This window comes from Cydia strobilella, chromosome 3 (genome assembly GCF_947568885.1).
Source record: "Cydia strobilella chromosome 3, ilCydStro3.1, whole genome shotgun sequence".
Lineage (NCBI taxonomy): Eukaryota > Metazoa > Arthropoda > Insecta > Lepidoptera > Tortricidae > Cydia > Cydia strobilella.
The window spans coordinates 20,124,639-20,143,349 of NC_086043.1; the positions used below are offsets into that span (position 1 = coordinate 20,124,639).

Here is an 18,711-nt window from a genome sequence, read left to right on the forward strand (position 1 = left end):
ATAATAAATCTGTGTAACAAGCCAGTTTATCTTTATGCTGGCTAGATAAATGTTAAAGCCGCATTATATAAGTTATTACCAACAGTAAGTAACTAACCAATTAAAGTAATTAAGTAATCACCAGGACGGCTTGTAATTGATGGATTTAATTAATGGATGACCCCTAAATGCAAGTCATGCTAGAATGTAATTAGGATAGAAAAATAATCTTTTATTGGATGTCACAAACCAGTTATATAGATGGTACTTAGGTACACATTATGTGGTTAGTTATTGTGACGCCCTATATGGGTACAGCAACACAAATACTGTAGGTATTTAGGTACATAATGCAATTTAGATTTTAGTTCGTAACGCCACGGGGCGTCAAAAAAACCTCGAAATTCGTATGACGTAATTAATGGATGAACCCTTACTAGCGAAACTTTAGCGAACTCGGCGCCGTCGACTGGACAGAGACGGCTATGGACAGAGTAGCATAGCGGTCTTTGATGTCGGAGGCCAAGATCCACTTCGGGTCGTTGCGCCACAGCAGTAAGTAAGTAAAGTATGACTTGCATTGTTGCGTTACTTAAGGTCGCACGTGACAACAAGTCAGGCTAGTAGGTCAAATGAATCCGGGATTCATCTGTAAAATTTCTTTTTTTTTCTCATTAGTTGAATTAAATCCTCAAAAAGCCACCTGAGCACTAACTTGGGTTAAAAACATGGGTTACATGTAAATAATAAAAACGACTTACTTTCACAACCAAATCTTTAATGACATCACAATGTTCACAGTTACAAGTTTCACAGTTTCCCCTGCATGAAATGTTTGAAGTGCGTATGGAAGCTCTTGTTGACTGGCTCGGCGTTGAGGGGAGTCTTCTGGGCCTCCGCCATCAGCCGCTCGTACACGCGGCCGTCGTACGCGCCCAGGGTTGATTGCAGGATCTGAAGACAGGAGAAAAGTCACTATAAAAACTATTACATTTACTGCGATAAATACTGCGTAGGCTTTGAATGTGTTAATAGCGTGTTATATCAGGCATGACTGCAGCCGCAGCACTATTCATATAATTCATTGTAACGCGAGCCTCGAAACGAAAGACGCAACACAAAGGGACGTCTAGCTTCTGAGGCACGCCTCAGGTAGCACGCTACCTAATTGCCTAAAGACTTTTGGTTTAGAACACAGAAAAGACAGGGTAAAACCACAGAATAAATATTAGTACTGGGTACAGGAGGTTCGCTCTCTAACAAAACGCATCTATTACGAGCGCAAGCCACGCGCAAGTGCAAGCAGGCGTCCGTTCCGTAGCGGTGCGCGGCACCTACTACTGCTAGACACCAAAATTGGTGTGGGCCGCATGTACTTATACCGACGCGACGAAATCGCGGAGTGAGCCACGCCTGGTAAAACTTAGATTTCCTCTGCAATATCAGAGGACCTACCTAGACTTCTAGACTGGTACCAGTATCTGGTATGGGGAAGAACCGTAAGTTCACTTTAAATAGTTTACCCGGCTTAAACTGCTGACACGAGTAGCAGCCACTGCGTAAAATACATTGCGATGTGGCGGTGATGGTGGTGCCATTGTGGTTACTGTTAACTTGATTACAATTTCTTTTAATTATAATCGAAATAATTATGGTATTTTGACGAGTATTTCATTTAATTACTCGTCAATTGGCCCCTGAAATTTTATTTTACGAACTCAAAAATTTTGTAATCAAATTATAACTGACATGACATTGAAAACTAAATGAAATGACGTCCTTTATGGCATTTTGTCTCAGAACGGACTAAAGCACTGTTAAAATATATACTTTTACCTTTGGAGTCTAAATAAGTAATTTTTATGAATTAAAATGCGAAAGTACAAACGAATGCTTTTATATTTTGTCCAAGAAGAATGTTGACACATTGCTATGGTAACCAGTAGTTTTCTTAAATGTTGCTATATAAACTCTATTCTGCAACATATTCCGCCAACAGAAATAACATAACTAGGCACAAAATCAATACCTTATTAAATATAAACTACATTTTACATTAGCTCCTTGTATACTTGTATTACACAGATCAATATTTAGAGTGGACTGTAATCTTTTAAGGTTTGTGAAATTTAAATTAATATAACTCTTATTAAAACTTAATAAGTTGCTATGTAAGCAAGTTCACAAGATTGCTACGAATGTAGTTATGGGACAGTATGTAAGAACACAAGATTAGACACATTTTATAGAACTAAATAAACATCTTAATATATTAGATGCGACCAGCATCAACATATATCTCATGACTACCTACTTACAGTTATACTAAATTAAGTATCAGTACAATTCAGTAGGATTATTAGTCATAATAATATTTAACTAAAATATCAAAATACAGATATTATAACATTTTTAAAACATTACCTATTCATCTAAAGGCAATATACACACTTTGGTAATAGAAGTTGTATGAACTTTACCATTAGCCTTTTTAACTTCTAAGGCTCTTATCTTCCCATCCTGACCTGGAAAAACCTTAGTCACTCTAGCCATTGGCCAAGTCATAGGCGGAGCATCTATTTCACGCAAGATAACTAGAGCACCTACTTTAATATTAGGCAAGGCAGTCTTCCATTTAGGACGGTTTTGTAAGACATTTAGGTATTGTTTAGACCAATATCGCCAAAAATGCTGCTGCAGAGCAGTACATTTCCGCCAAAACTTCAATCTATTATCAGGTAAGTTTGTGATATCCTGTTCAGGATAGCAAGTTAAGGGCGCACCGGTTAAGAAATGCCCTGGCGTTAAATACGATAGATCCTCAATATCTGATGACATTGGCGTTATAGGCCTTGAGTTCAAAATGCTCTCAATTTGAACGAGTGCAGTGTACAGAAATTCATATGTTAAAACATGTGAGCCCAACATTCTTTTCAAATGATATTTAACACTTTTTACTGCGGCCTCCCATAGACCACCAAACACTGGCGAGTAACTTGGTATGAAATGGAATGTTGTTCCCAATTTTGCAGTTACATTTTGAACTTGAATTTGATGACATTTATTATTATTTAATTTATATAGCTCAGACAACTGAGTACTAGCTGACTTAAAAGTAGCGGCATTATCACAATATACCTCTGTAGGAACATTACGTCTGGCAATAAATCGTTTGAAGCTAGCCAAAAATGTGTCAGTGGTCAGATCTGACACTAACTCTAAATGTATGGCTTTGGTAACAAAGCACACATACACAGCAATATAACCTTTAGTAGTGACGACACCTCTCACCCTTGACTGCTTTATCAGGATTGGTCCCGCAAAGTCTATACCAACCTTATCAAACACCCGATCTATGCTGACTCTACCAGCGGGCAATGAACCCATCAGCTGTTTTGCTGTTACACCTTTTAGTCTAAAACATGTGAGACATTTATTCACAAACTTTTTTACCAATCTTAAGCCGTTAACTATATAATAGCGTTGACTTAAATTGCTAAGCACCTCTTTCTGACTGGCATGTAACAGTTTTAAATGTTCATTTTCAATAATAAGATAAGTCACCCTAGATTCTTTTGGCAAGATTATCTGATGCTTTTGGCTATAAGGTAAGGAGGAGTGTTGCAAACGTCCACCTATTCTGAGAATACCGTTAGCATCAATGAAGGGGTTGACAGATAGTAAATACGACGAAACCTGCCTACCTGCCCGCAAAGAGGCCAGCTCTTTATCAAAGAACCTTTCCTGTTCATTCTTTATAAAGAAATGCAATGCCTGAGTTGCCTCGCTAAATGTAACGAAATTAAGCTTTATCTTTTGTGAGCCAGGCCTTACATTTTTACAGAATCTTTGTATGTAGGCAAGCACGTTAACTGCCTTATTAATGTTAGAAAACCTATCTAACAAATCATTTGCAAGAGAAACCGATTGATATGATGCCATACACACCGGCTTGGAACCATCAGCATGCTTGATCTCCGGTAAGTTGTCAGGTACATTATTACTATCATCGGTGAATTTATACTCTGGATCAGACATGCTAGTCGGCCCACACCACCACAGTTGGTTACTTTGTAATTCACTAGGTTTTACACCTCGACTCAAACAATCAGAAGGATTGAGGTCTGTTTTTATATACAACCATTGAAAACCTTTGGTATATTCGTTAATTAATTTGACTCTATTAGCAACATAAGCGTTTAGCTTTGTTGGATCCGTTTTTTGCCATGCCAAAACAACCTGAGAATCACTGAAAAGATGCACACTTTTAATAGGCATTTTTTTACTTAATGTATTGTATGCTCTCAAGCATAATTTTGCCATCAAAAGAGATGCATTTAATTCTAATCGTGGCACAGTCCATTTCTTGTCTCTAGATGCAATGCGACTCTTAGAACAAAGAAGCGACATAGTTACTTTGCCATGCTCGTCAGTGACTCTTAAATAAATTGCTGCTCCATATGCAGAAATCGAGGCATCACCAAATGCTACTAGCTCTGCAGACTGAATGCTATCAACAGTGACATTTCGTTTTATTTTAATCTCTTTCATAGTCTGCAAATCATTGTAAAATTCAAGCCATTCTTTTAGTAAAATAGGCGAGGGCACTGAGTCCCAGTCGGTGCAAGCCTGAGCCAATTTTTGCATGATGATTTTGGCTTGGACAAAAACAGGTCCAGCTAGACCTAACGGGTCATAGAACTGGCTTATGTAACTTAAAATCTGTCTTTTTGTCTTAGGGACATTTTTTGACACTGGACATGAAAGTTTAAAAGAATCTGAGTCAATATCTAACTTTAAACCTAAAGTTTTGATGTCCTTATTCAGTTCCAGTTCTCCAACAACCTGCTGCTCTACTGGAATATTTGTCAAAATTAAAGGGTCATTAGCTGCCCATTTATGTAGTTTAAAACAACCTTTGGCAAGCAATTCTATCAACTGCGTTTGCGTGTCAACAATCTTTGCCAAACTATTCTCTGTATAAATGATGTCATCTACATATGTAGAGTTTAGTATTGCCGAACTGGCTAGAGGATATTGCCTCTCGAATTTCTTAGCCAGCTCGTTCAAGCATCTTGTTGAAAGATAACTTGATGACTTCATTCCATAGCAAACTGTGTTTAGCTGAATACATTTTATTGACTCTTTAGGAGTGTCTCGCCAGAGAATGTTTTGCAAAGATCGCTGATCTTTCTGTACTAAAATATTTCGGAACATACGCCTGATATCACAAGCAATGAAATATTTGTGCACTCTGAAGGACAACAATATGTCAAACAGCTCCTGTTGAACAATTGGCCCGTTCATTAAAATATTATTCAATGAAATCTTAGTACTCGTTAACATAGATCCATCAAAGACTACCCGAAGCTTAGTACTTACTGCATCCGGCCTTAAAACAGCTGAATGTCCCATAAAGTACACAGGATCTTTAGCAAGATCATATGAGGAAATATCAACATATGATCCATGACGTAAGTCGAGATATTCATGTATGAAATCCTTATAACCCTCATACAGTTTCTGATCGCTTTGAAATCTCTTCTCAAGATTATAAAATCTTTTGAGAGCTAGCCCAAATGAATCCCCCAATGTATTGTTCACATCATAGATAGGTATTTTTAATGGCAATGAAACTGTAAATTGATTGTCATCAAGTTTGACAGTTTCAGTGAACAATTTTTCGCACTGTTGTTGTTCAGATGTATGTTCCGCATATATTTCTGGTACTTTTTCTGTTTGCCAAAAATTAGACATAGTATCGCGTACATCAGTTTGACATTCTTGACAGAAAAGCGTAACAGCAGGTCGCTTAAGAATAGAAGATGGGACATCACCTCCTACTATGTAACCAAACTGTGTGTGAACCAAGCTGGGTGCGGCATCAGGATCGCGCAGCTCCTCAGGCTGCGACAACAGGCACTGAAAAAAGATATTTGCAGCTAATAAAATATCTATCTCACTTGGAATATGGAAGGAGTCATCGGCTAGTGTTATATTTTCAGGGATCTCAATCTTTGAAATATCAATCTCAGTTTGTGGCATATTTTCCTTAGTAAACTTTTCTACCACTAACAGATTTACTTGTGCTTTATATGGATAAACACATGAGAAAATATCCAGTCGCAAACTATGTTTGACAGATTTATCTTCTAGAGTTACACCAGTTATTGTAGTACCTGGCAAGAGTGGGTAACCTAGTTCCTTTGCAAGTTTTGCTGTAATAAAGGAATTCTGAGATGCACAGTCAAGCATTGCTTTAACTATGATCTCCTTGCCACTTTTAGAAACCACTTTGACTTTTACCGTTGGCAACAACACAAGTGTCTGGTTATTAATGTTAGCCAATGACACCGATGGTTTCTCTTCATTACGATGAAGTAGCGAGTTGTGGGATTCTTTGCACACCTTACATTTAAAATGAAACCTGCACTTTCCTTGGTGAATGTTAAGACAAATCTTGCACAGCTTTGTTTCCTTAACAAAATCTAGTCGTTCCGATATGGAAGCTAGAGCAAATTTAGGGCATGCATATAGTTTGTGTTCCTTACCACAGTACAGACAGCCTTGGGATGTTTTTGTAGTGACAAATGATGCCATCTTCACTGGAGCTACCTTGCCAGCAGCACAGCTTGCTGTATCACCCCGTCCCTCACTGTTCTCTAGGGCAAGGGCCCGACCTTCTATAAATTTCAAAAAATCATTAAAGGTTGGTTGTTTTGATGAATCCCTATGTAAATGATACTCTCGGTTTGTTACCGGGTCTAGTTTTTTATTTAATAGGCAAATGAGAACGCTGTCCCATTTTTCAATGGCCTCATCAAGGTTTTTTAATGCAGCTAAATGCTGTTTTGTTATTGAAATCAAAGAGCGTAAAGCACTAGGACTTTTAGTTAGCACTGGCAACTCAAACAAAGCATTAATGTGGTCGTTGATAATTTTATATTTATTATCATACCTATCAGCTAAAATTTTGAGAGCTTCCGAATAACTTTGACCAATGACAGGTAAGTTTTTGACTAAATCAAATGCTTCAGCTTTTAAGAAGCTTCTCAGATAGAAAAACTTTTGTATACTATCAAACCCTTCATTATTGTGCACAAGCGCAGTAAACATTTCAATAAAAGGTCTATAATCTGTATATTTACCATTGAATGTTGGTATTTGTATATTGGGTAACTTTATTTTTGACGAAACTTGAGGCGACGCTACCGGGAAAACAGCAGTGGTGGGTCCAGGCTCAGACAAATCTGCGATTCTTTGGCGGATCGCGGCGACACATTCATAGTAAGTCGTTTCAACAGGTATGGGATCTTCCTCATCTTCTATCTGTACGCAAAGATCTTCATAATCGCTGAATGCCACCTGGGCCCTCTCAGCCATTAGCTGCAGCATCTGCTTATCGTTAATATACGATCCCTCCATCTTATTATTTAAGCGCGTTAAGGCTGCTTTCTTTGTGCCTCGTCGTGCAACTAGCAGACGGAGTTCTTCTTCGGATTTTTTCCATTTTAAACAACACTGTGCATGCGAAAAACCGAACTTTTTCGTAAAAGCTTCGAAATAACACAAATTTATTTAATATTTTTCACAATCACAACAAAATATCTGGAAAGGAACAACAAATGTCAAAATATAGATTTGAAACGTAAAACGTTACTTGATTATTCCGTTCCACGCGCGGGCTTCGCTGCGTAGTGTGTGGTGATCGTTGTGGTGCGTTTATGGAACGCGTTGCTTGCTGCCGGCTCGTAGAACACTGCACCGCTCAATGGCGGCACCTTTAAATTCGGCAATGCCAGACGGGACGACAGAAATTTTTTTTTTCGTGCTTCTGGAATTCGCTGTTGCTTCTACGCAATTAATTTTATTTACTTACGGTTCGCGACTCAAAAGGACCATGTTAAAGTATATACTTTTGGCTTGGAGTCTAAATAAGTAATTTTTATGAATTAAAATGCGAAAGTACAAACGAATGCTTTTATATTTTGTCCAAGAAGAATGTTGACACATTGCTATGGTAACCAGTAGTTTTCTTAAATGTTGCTATATAAACTCTATTCTGCAACAGCACATTTGGTAACTGCTACTTGACTGCTACAGCACACTAAATACTTTTTTCACTAAGTATGGCAATTGTAAAGAGTATAATAATATAAGTGGCATTTGACATGTCATTGGCGTGGTGTAACTGGGTGGAGTGGGTATAAGGATCACTATGTATTTGGATATCATATCGTAATACCAGGCTCTTGGTGATATATATGCACAGAAAACCGCATCTGTGTATCATGTAATCAAATCGCTGCAAAGTTTATCGAGTAGCATTATGTAGTATATTTACAATATTAGTACACTTTCATTTAAGCCTTGTGGTGTTGGTGGTGATGGTTGGTGTGGTAAGTTTAGAATAAGATGTTACCTGATCTCTGATATCAAAAGCGTCGACGAGTCCTACAGCATTTGGCCTGATGAGCGCCAACAGCTCTTCATACCGCTGTTGCAGGCTTACGATGTCACCTTCGCTGATGCTGCAATACTGCAAATAAATTAAGAAAATCTGAAATCCTGTACGGTCAGCTTTTATTAGGTATTGTTGCACAAACACAACGTCGGCACACGTCTTGCCTTTAACATATTTCCTCTCTCTATCTACTTAAGTAAGCTGTGCTGCAGAAAATCAAACTTCTTCCAAAAATCTTGAAGGAACATATCAAAGAAATCAAGAAACTTGAAGGTGAGCTATTAAAACTCCAGTTAAAATCTGGTGTTTTCCTCTCCTATAGAATAGAATGAAGTAGGAATTGTATCACCGTTTGTATACAAATTCCCGTTTAAGTAAGATTCCCACCGACTCCTTGCGGACAAGGACGGCTCCGGACTGACTCCATCGCTTCTGCCATACATAATGTATAGGCGCATTTAAAATGCGCTCCGGCGCATATGCAACGCACTCCAGCCGGTCTGTGGGAATCATAGATACATTAAATAGCCTTATCCATGTCGATGAAAAGCTCCTTAAGTATTTATAAAGTCATTATTAAATTACCCGCAGCAGGTCGCTGGTCTATTCTAGTACCAACAGTGGCGGATTTGCCCTAAGGCCAAGTAGGCCCAGGCCTAGGGCGGCAAGACGTTAGGGGGGGGGGGCAAGATGAGTGCTGAGAAAGGAGCGGCTTAGTAGTTACTACAGGGCCCGGGGCCTAGGGCTGCCAAGACTGCAAATCCGCCACTGAGTACCAAGTAGGTCTTTTATAAAGAACCCTGCCTTGGCGTTTATAGATGACGTCGCAGTCAGGTGTTGTCCCGCTGAATGCAGATCGCAACTCGATAATAGGCCCAGTTCAGCGACAAACTTTTACCCTTAATAAGTCTCCAGTCCTTTCCAAAGCCCAGTAAGTGATGTAGAGAGAAGCCAGCTGATGCATGATGGCTCTGACGTTTGCTGACGACAATGCAGTCAGGCGTTGTGTTTCACTCCAGTAAGTGCTGCAGATGACGGCGCGGCAGTGGGCCTGGTTCAAGAAAAACAACCAGTTAAGGTAAGGATGTTTATTGCGACTGGTTTGATGCAGACAAATATGGATGATGTTTCCTGGATATGTAATTAATTATCCCTGATCATTTTTTCCAGGCTACGAGGAATGAAGCTAAATCAAAAAACAAAAGTACGGGGAATCTAAATACACTGTCAAAAGTGAACTTTCAGAACAAGTTTCCAAAATAGATCAGGTATTTGAGTCTAGTACCATCGCATCTCATCGCATCTGATATTTGAATCGCAAGAAGGTACTATGTGGTTTACATGCCTCGGCTGCAGCCACTAACTGGACCGTAGACAGCTGCCAGGCGTCTTCGTAGTTCATACCACTGTCCAATCTTCTTCGAATGCTCGTCACAGCCGCAGAAATCTTCCTATGGAACAAAACGATTATGCAATCGTTAATTGTAATCTTGAATGACTGTTTCACCTGTCGCCCCAACATATCAAATATCAATATTGTTGGAGTTTTTAAATTTAAATATGACCATTATGATAATCTTTTACATTTTAACCTTCAGCTGGCTGAGTTTAAACTGTCTGGAAAATTTATTTGCGCGGTACTCAATCTTCTTTTTAAATAATACAGAGTCTGTGCGTAAAGAGAAGAGTCGTGAAATATTAAGGGAACCAATACATTCTATATGACTCTCCTCTTTCCGCACAGACTATATCTTTACCAGACAAAGCCCCAGTTACATTTTCCTTACCCTTTAGCAAGTCGTTGGAACGATGATACCATTCCTTCCGATGAAGGATCCCAGCCACCGACGCCGACGGAGCCCGTGTGAGATAAGTACGAGACGGTTGGAAACACAGAGTTCCCTGCTTCTGTCTGCCCGTAGGCCTTTACCAAAAACCTGTAAAGTATTAAAAGAGCCTATTTATTTTTACCGATTTCAAAATTTCGAAGGATGAGAAAGGAAGGTTGGTATATTCTTTCAAATCCGGGGATTTCTCGAAGACGGCTGGATAGGTTTGTCATTAAGTCATAACATAATTTGATAATGAGATACTTTAAAAAAAATACTGACCTCTGTTCAAATATTACAGGCACAGCTATTGTGATTTCAATATTTTTAGTGCCTGGGTGCATTTGCCCTCGGAAAGTGGAGCTGCTGATAAAGACCATAAAATTATACCATTTTAAACTAGGTACATGTATTTTGTAACTAGTCTGCTTTTTTAGGGTTCCGTAGTCCACTAGGAACCCTTATAGTTTCGCCATGTCCGTCTGTCTGTTTGTCCGCGGCTTTTCTCCGTGATCGTTAGTGCTAGAAAGCTGCAATTTGGCATACATAAATCACGCATTGCGACAGAACGGTAAAATTAAAACTACAAGAACATTTTTTGTTGGGGTACCCGATACCTCCCATACAAAAAAAATTGTTTAACATTTTTTTCGCTGTAACCCAATGGTGTGGGGTATTAGATAGGTCTTTCAAAACGAATAAGGATCTTCAGCAATTATTTTTTCACAAAATAAATATTTTTGGAAATAATCGCTCCAAAAGAAATGCTTGGCCGATTTTTGGTTTATTTCTTAATACTACTAGCATTTGACGTAGGTATTACCTTGCACACTGCAGCATCAGAATAGTGTAGTCCCCCTCATTGGTCCGGATGCCCGCCACAAAGCTGTACAAGGTCGGTAGACGGGAGGACAGCATATATCCGTGGCCACCACACGCAAAGCGACACTGCTCTATGAGAGCCAGGGAGTCTGATGTGCTGAGGGCTTTAAGGCAACTGGATAAAGCGTGGAGCTGGAAGAGAAAAAAACATTAGGTTTTTTTTATGGGAAAGCTATTAGCTACAGTCCGTTAACTCTGAGAACGACCTTCGGATTTTAGAATGATACATCGGGTATCGGCGGTAACACGCGAAGGTGATACTGCTGTTCTGCTTTCTTATTACCTCACAAAAAGTTTTAAACTTACCGCAAAAAGTTAAGGATACCTATTGTCTCAATGTAAAATAAACCCTAATTTAATGACCTTATGCTTAATATTCGGTTGATGACTATATTGCGATTTGACTTTTTGTCATAATCTAAATATAAAATAGAATCAAAATTTGAAATTAGAAAACCAAATTTGAAAACAGAACGTCACACCGTCATTTACTACTTCTGGCGGAAATTATGTAGAGTTGATAATACCAGTCACATAATATTTCAGTTCATATTTTATGGTAAATTATACAATTGGAAAATTGTGATATTATTGTAATTTTTAAAACTACCTATTCAACATCAGTCATTTGTATTCATTATAAACCGGTCACTATAATCGTCTATTTTATTTTCATATATACGGAAGTCTTCTTCACATTTAATTGCGTGTTGACAAACTTTTTTCCAGTCTTCTGGACCTTTAAGTTTATCTGCAATGACTCGGAATTGGAAATGCGGAGATCTTCAAGAGAACCAGTCGTTTACATAAATCGGGTGGCATGGCTTAAGGAACCTGTGGCCGCGTTGGCTAAGATCGCAGGGAACCGTTTGACAGATAAGGTGAGGTTTGTCCACAGAAAATCGTGTTTCTCAACGTCTTTGAAGATCAAACAAATCCTGCCATGCTTTTATGTATGTGCTTAATATAAGGAACCAACTTAAACATTTTAATGAGTCCTTCTAAGCTAACTTGCAAAAATCTTGTGAAACAACATCGTCTACCTACAAATTGTGAAAGTGCAATTAAAACGTCATATTTTATTTTCAACACTATCGCTTGCCAAGTAGGTGCAGAGTTAGCTTTGTCTGACAACGAACCTCTGGCAAATTATCGACGTTCCCCTCTCTCATATCGGCCTGCAAGGCGGCGAAGGTGGTCCACGGCCAAGTGCTGGTGAGCTGCAGTGCGTGTGCTGTTCGATACCAATGAACATCAGCTTGCGCTGCTGCGTTATGTAGTCGTTATTTTTATCCTTTTGGTTTTGTCTCTTGTCTTGTTTTGATATCAAAAGAAACAATACTTGCGCAACTACAAACCTCTGGTAAATTATCGACGTTCCCCTCTCTCATATCGGCCTGCACGGCGGCGAAGGTGGTCCACAACCAAGCGCTGGTGAGCTGCAATGCATGTGCTGTTGCGATACCAATGAACAGCTTGTGCTGCTGCGTTATGTAGTCCAGGATCTGAGGTTCGGGAGCGCTGGGAATGTTTGGAGAGGTTGCGAATGTTATATTTGTAAGCATATCGGCCAATTATTTTGCTCTAACGCAGACTAACCTCACGGGTGCAGGTAATCGCCTTCGCGTTCACACTAGTCAAATTAAGAAGTGCAAGGGTAATTCAGACTTAGAGGATCGACCATAGTATAAATATAGTAAGAATAATATCTACTCAGTATTCAATTCAAATGGATCAATCTCTTTAAGTACTTACTTTAGGAACATGCACATTTTTGTAGCAATGATTACAGATTTTGATGGCATTTGTAATTAGATCCATATCTAGTCAAGCAGTAGGTAGTAAGACTAAGAAGTAGAAGAGTGGTCTGTGTTTTATAATACCTAATACTTTCACTTAAATGTACTAAATAAATTTTTTTATGAAAATAGACGACGACGAATGATTATCGTGGGGTGCTAATTCTCATCAAAATCATTAGATATAAATAACTTAGACTTTCCCAAGCGCTAGAATAGAACTCATCAATGCGAAAGTTATATATTTTTAATGAATAAATACATAACATAATTTAACTTTATTAACAGAATATGTGCCAAGAAATAGCCAACTTACAAGTCACACAACTAACCACGCCAATCGTCATGCAGTCGCCACTGTCGCCAGCAAGAACGCGCGTCAGTTGACGTCTTTGGCGGTCAAAGGTGTAGAAAAAAATTCACCTACTCGGGGTTAGGCTGGCATTGCCTCCTGACAGCGGAGTAGCGCACTGCTATGGTGACTGCTTTCGCCAAAAAGAAAGCTGCATCGTTGACCAGAATCACGCGGATGAAAACCATCGTGCCGTACGTCATCTTCTTGTGGGACTTCTTTACGTAAGTTCCATTCTGAAATATTTCCAATAGAAATCATAGGTAGGTAGGATAGTGGGGGATGGGATTAGAAGTTTTAGCAACGACGCAAAATATAATAAGTGAAATCAGTAAGTGAAAAAAATTATCTCGTAGGTATGAAACCATTTAAGTGATTACGTCTCACAAGATAGGACACATAATATATGCATTATCCCGATTATCCGGTTACAGACAAGTGAGTATTACGGTATTACTTAAGCGTACATGCATTAACAAGATACGCATTATGCTTGATAAGATATTGGAAGACACCTCTAAAATTGTAATAATGCAAAATTAGTATTTGTGGGTTTTTAAAAACTTTTTCTAGTTAGTCCAATAAGTCTCTTAATTATGCTGCAGACAGATCGATATGAAGAAATTATACATTTATTATGATTCTTTGATATAATCATCGTGTAGTTAAGAGCTGTGCTCTTAACAGCGAAGCAATTTCTAAAATGGTGTGCAATCACAGCATGAGATCGTATCTCTACCGTCTCTACGCTGTTCATACTTTTTAACGGTTTCACGTTTACTTTTTCTTTTATTTGGTCAATATAAATTCTTCTACGAACCCAACTAACAGAACCCTACCTAATCTATTTAGCTACGAAACAAAAAAAAACTAAAGCATCACCTTCAAAACCTGAGCATTTTTCATCAGCATATTCTCCCTGGGTATCCTAACGTGGTCGAACCCCAGAAAGCCGTTATCAGCATTGATGTACCCCATCCTGGGGCCGATCTCCCCCACCCTGATACCAGGTAGCGGCATATGGGTCTCCCTGTCGCGGATCTGAACTATGAAGGGGTGGGTTCCGTGACACTCGCCTTTGGTGTACAGCTGGGCTATGACGATGGCGTAATTGGCTGTTTTTCCCACTGAAAATTTGCATATAACTGGGATGAAATTCATAGTATAACAAAAAACCCGGCCAAGTGCGAGTCGGACTCGCGCACCTTACAGGTAATGCCAAAGCGGCACAAATTGAAATAGATTTAGATTTGTTGTTATAGCGGCAACAGAAATACATCATCTGTGAAAATTTCAACTGTCTAGCTATCACGGTTCATGAGATAATCGCGATTATTATAGATTAATCGCGTAAAATAAGTTTTAAATTTACCTCCGACGTTTCGAGGACGGCGTTGTCCCCGTGGTCTCGGAGAAGACTGGCTAAAGTTGAAATCAATATCTTCTAGGCGCACGAGTTTTTCAAACTACCCGCACTTGGTCTTGTTTATTCACTGGAACGTTTTGCGCACTAAGGGATGTCACCGGGTCGACACACAACACTCACAAAATAATGAGTAAAAATCGTGAAAGTTTAAATCAGTGTTCTAGTTGCTAAACAGCTACATAGACCGCTTTACTAGCGCAAGTATTTTAAGCCATTACTGTTGTATCTATTTAGGAAAAATACTTACATCCACCAGGCCACCACTTGTGAGCAGAGAGCGTTGGCGTGTGCAGCACGAATTGCTCCGTCTCTGGGTCGTAGGTTGCTGTCGTCTCTAGCCCTCGGATGAAGGTACCGTGACCCAATTCGGTCTGAAACACGTACATGTTCAAGCACATTTTTGTTGACTGCAATTATTCCCAAACTGACTGATTATTTTGTTAAATTATCCTCGGTTATGTGGTGGTGTGATCGCGCGAAATGGCCTTCTCTAGTGCACTTGTGACCTCTGTTTATTCATGGCCATGATAAACGACTAGAAAGGGATTAAATATTTCCTTTCTCAATTATTGACATGCTGACGCAGTTTTGAGCTGATGAGATCTTGTCTCCTTGAACAATCGGTTTAATGGAGTTCAAAGAAACATATTTAGTTTTGCCGCCTGATTCGAGAAGCCGGGCAAGCAGAACTCATGGAAACAGTTACGCTGGGCTCTGACAAGCATTGCTTCTAAGAGAGTGACACGTTCCAAACCTTATGGGACTATTTTATCTCAGTGTTACTTGCCTGAGCATAAGTACCAATAATCTGCATGTCCAAAGCACTAGGTAGCCACTCGGCCTGCTGGTCTGGCGTGCCCTGACCTAAGATTGTAGTTACGAACATCCCCAAGTGAATAGCGAATGGGGACTGCTCGTTTAGGTAGGCATCTGATGTCCTCCTGATAAAGGATGACCTGTAATTGATATTTATGTAATATTAAGAGCCTATACAACGCTCAAATACGTTTAGACAAACAGGTTTTGCCACAGAGTTTACCGATAGAGGCAGGATCGCTAAGGTAAAACTGACTTCACACGCACACATTGAGCCATTTACTACTCAGCTCTTGAGTCGCGTCACGCGTAAACGAGAGGAAATCTGCGTGTTATGAAATACCAATTTTGTCTTAGCGTCCCTAAAACTACCCACACCTAACTCTGACGGTATTCCATCCTTACCCAATAGCTTCAATATCTACATCGCTAGTCGCGACGAAGTTCTTGAACAAGACTGCAAATAGGCAGGACTTCTCGATTGCTTTCTCGTATCGTTCCTTCAAACTTAGGCATTCCTCTGGAGGGCCTTTGTTTACTACTTCTAGATATTCTTTCTTAAATGCAATGCTTTCTGTAACAACCATATTAGAAATCACCACATTTTAATCAATAGGCGCTAGTCGTCGAGTTGCGGAAACCTGCCCGTGCTACAATACATTACAATTTACAAAAATAGTACCTCTGATAATTATTTTATTTATTTTATTTTATTTATTAAGGTCTACCAACAGTTATTAAATCTGACATTTAATTTACGTTAAACCATAAGAAACATTCAGTGATGCATAACTAATTAGAGGTAAACACAGCATTTAAAAAAAAAGGAAACAGTAAACTTAAAGTAACAGTTAATGGCTAAATAACAACCTAACCTAACAACCTAATGAAGGTTATATACATACTATTTTCTTATGTTAATATTTAATAATTTTCGGAACCTGGGCAATGAGTCAGAATGAACGTCACAGCAGTGGCCGTGCTTGTTTAACAATCTACACAGTCGTGGAATTGGTGAATTGGCGCCTAGGACGGTTTTCCTAAATACCGGAGACAGAAGGTCTATTTTGTTTCTAGGATACCTATATATATGGCACTCTAAATCTTATTTTGCGCAAAAGTTGTGGACAATCTATGTAGTTATTTAAAAGTTTATATCGAAATTGGAGATCTAGTAGATCTCTTCTTTTATCAAGAGTATTGATTTGGAAGTGTCGTAGTCTCTCTGAATAAGATATGTATTTGCTAGCTAGTTGTGTTTGGCTAGATATATGCCAAAGAAATCTCTTCTGCACTCGCTCTATTCTGAGGCAATGGGTTGAAAAGTGTGGCCGCCAGACCGTGCTACAGTATTCTAAGATGTTACGAACGAAGCAGTTATAAAGAAAGATTTTAGTACTTGCTCTTCGAAATTGTTTACCAGTTCTTATGATAAAACCTAGCATTTTAGAAGCCTTCTCAATAATTGCGTCAATATGAGGTACAAAGGTCATCTTTTTGTCAAATGTAACTCCAAGGTCTTTGATGTGATCAGCTTCGCTAAGGTACTCCCCAGCGATGTTGTAGGACGAGTTTATACAGTTCAAGTTTCTTGTAAATTTTATATGTAAACATTTTTTGATGTTTAACTGCATGGCGTTCTCAGCGCACCATTGATTTACTCTATTTAGGTCGCTTTGCAATAATTCCACATTAATTCGTCTTGCGAACTTTAAATCGTCGGCGTATAGAAACGGGCAGGACAGTTTTGAATATCATTAATAAATATATTAAATAAGATAGGACCATAGAGTAACTTATGCTTATACTAGAGCGGTACTGTCATAGTAAATTTTGTAACCCCAGTAAATTCACTGCCATCTGTCGACACACTTTAAAACTAAAAATGAAGATTTATAAAAATACGATAAAATGTATTTAAATATGGATAAATGATTTTTTTATTTGCATTAATTATTTTTATATGATTTTGACCCATGTTCTTTCACTGGTATGCGTTAAAATTATAAATAACAAAAGAAACAGTCAACGCCCTCTATACGAGTGTAGGCCAAAACTAGTGGCGCCATCTGATCGAGAATCAAATTTTCGTGGATTTTCGAGGCACGTTTTTTCCTTAGACTGTATCCATCTATATAGGACCAACGTGAGATCCCTGTGGAACTCCGGAATGGATGTCTTGCACTTCAGAACGATGTCCGTTGACTACAACAAAGAAAGCTCTTTTATCTAAATACGATTTTAGCCGAGAGACGCGATCAAAGGCCTTGCTAAAATCCGTGTATATTACATCTATTTGCGTATGATCATCGATACCCTCAATGACATATTCGGTAAAAGACATCAGATTAGTACATGTGGACCTAGCTCTGGTAAACCCGTGCTGGTGATCAGTTATAACTTGCCTAAAGTGTAACTCGATGAATGGACATACCAGAGACTCAAACACTTGTATATGTACAATGCCTGTATAAGTATTTCAAACGTCAGCTGAATTATATCGATAAGTAAGTAAGTGTACCTACTGTATACCTATTTTATAGAAATAACATTAGTAAGTAAATACACTAAAAGTACCTACCTATATTCCTTCTATCCTCGGTCCTTTCCCTTCCTCCGTCTATGATATACGTCAGCTCTTCTATATTAAAATTACACTTTTTTCTTTCTCTTATCAAGTCTTCATTCACTGCAACCTCAGGAGTCATTTTTGCACAGAATTCAAGACCTAAATACGCTTCAGACTATGAATGATAAACTTATCTTTTTAAATATAGTTTTAAACACCAATGTTATCACATCAATAGTCTGGCTAATGAAAGTTGAACCTGCTAAAACCCGGCAATTTCAAAAAATCTGTAGCAGGCCACTCTTTGATTACAAGGATTGCATAATTTTGATACGTTAAATGATTTCTAGAATATAAAAATTATAAAAAGTATATAAATGATGCAATCCTTGTAAGCAAAGAGGTGCCTTCTATAGATATTTTTGAAATTGCCGCGTTTCTACAGGTTCAACTTTCATTAGCCAGTTTCGTTACTAATGTCAATGACGGAATGTATCCTAATGTAAATTTACTTGAATTAAGTTCATATTTAACATGCATGACTATTGTTTCGATTAGGGTGCGTAAGGTCAGTCTTCAGGGATTTTTATTTACC

At 38.6% G+C, this 18,711-nt stretch overlaps 2 protein-coding genes across 2 annotated transcripts in view; both read right to left on the reverse strand.

Annotated features, from left to right (window-relative positions):
* LOC134756073 (probable peroxisomal acyl-coenzyme A oxidase 1) overlaps nt 1–18,711 on the reverse strand; it is a 119,100-nt gene that overhangs the window by 32,423 nt on the left and 67,966 nt on the right. The window lies entirely within an intron of this gene.
* Nucleotides 761–18,276, reverse strand: LOC134756086 (probable peroxisomal acyl-coenzyme A oxidase 1). The gene is made up of 13 exons (XM_063692895.1): nt 18,129–18,276; nt 15,953–16,121; nt 15,519–15,687; nt 14,979–15,102; nt 14,188–14,432; nt 13,381–13,541; nt 12,513–12,675; nt 11,096–11,286; nt 10,231–10,380; nt 9,789–9,894; nt 9,342–9,494; nt 8,402–8,518; nt 761–933 (listed from the first exon to the last, which is right to left on the reverse strand). Exons 1-13 carry the CDS (start codon nt 18,253–18,255, stop codon nt 790–792), a joined length of 2,019 nt encoding a protein of 672 aa, XP_063548965.1. The 5' UTR covers nt 18,256–18,276; the 3' UTR covers nt 761–789.

What these genes read in the sequence shown, in the direction of transcription:
- LOC134756086 (XM_063692895.1), bottom strand. Translation starts at nt 18,255, where the DNA reads ATGACTCCTGAGGTTGCAGTGAATGAAGACTTGATAAGAGAAAGAAAA. An exon ending in GGACTGGAGACTTATTAAGG is followed by an intron (nt 8,519 to 9,341) that starts GTAAAAGTTTGT and finishes ATTTATTTGCAG; the next exon opens with TATTGCAGCATCAGCGAAGG. An exon ending in CTTTTGATATCAGAGATCAG is followed by an intron (nt 934 to 8,401) that starts GTAACATCTTAT and finishes TCCTGTCTTCAG; the next exon opens with ATCCTGCAATCAACCCTGGG.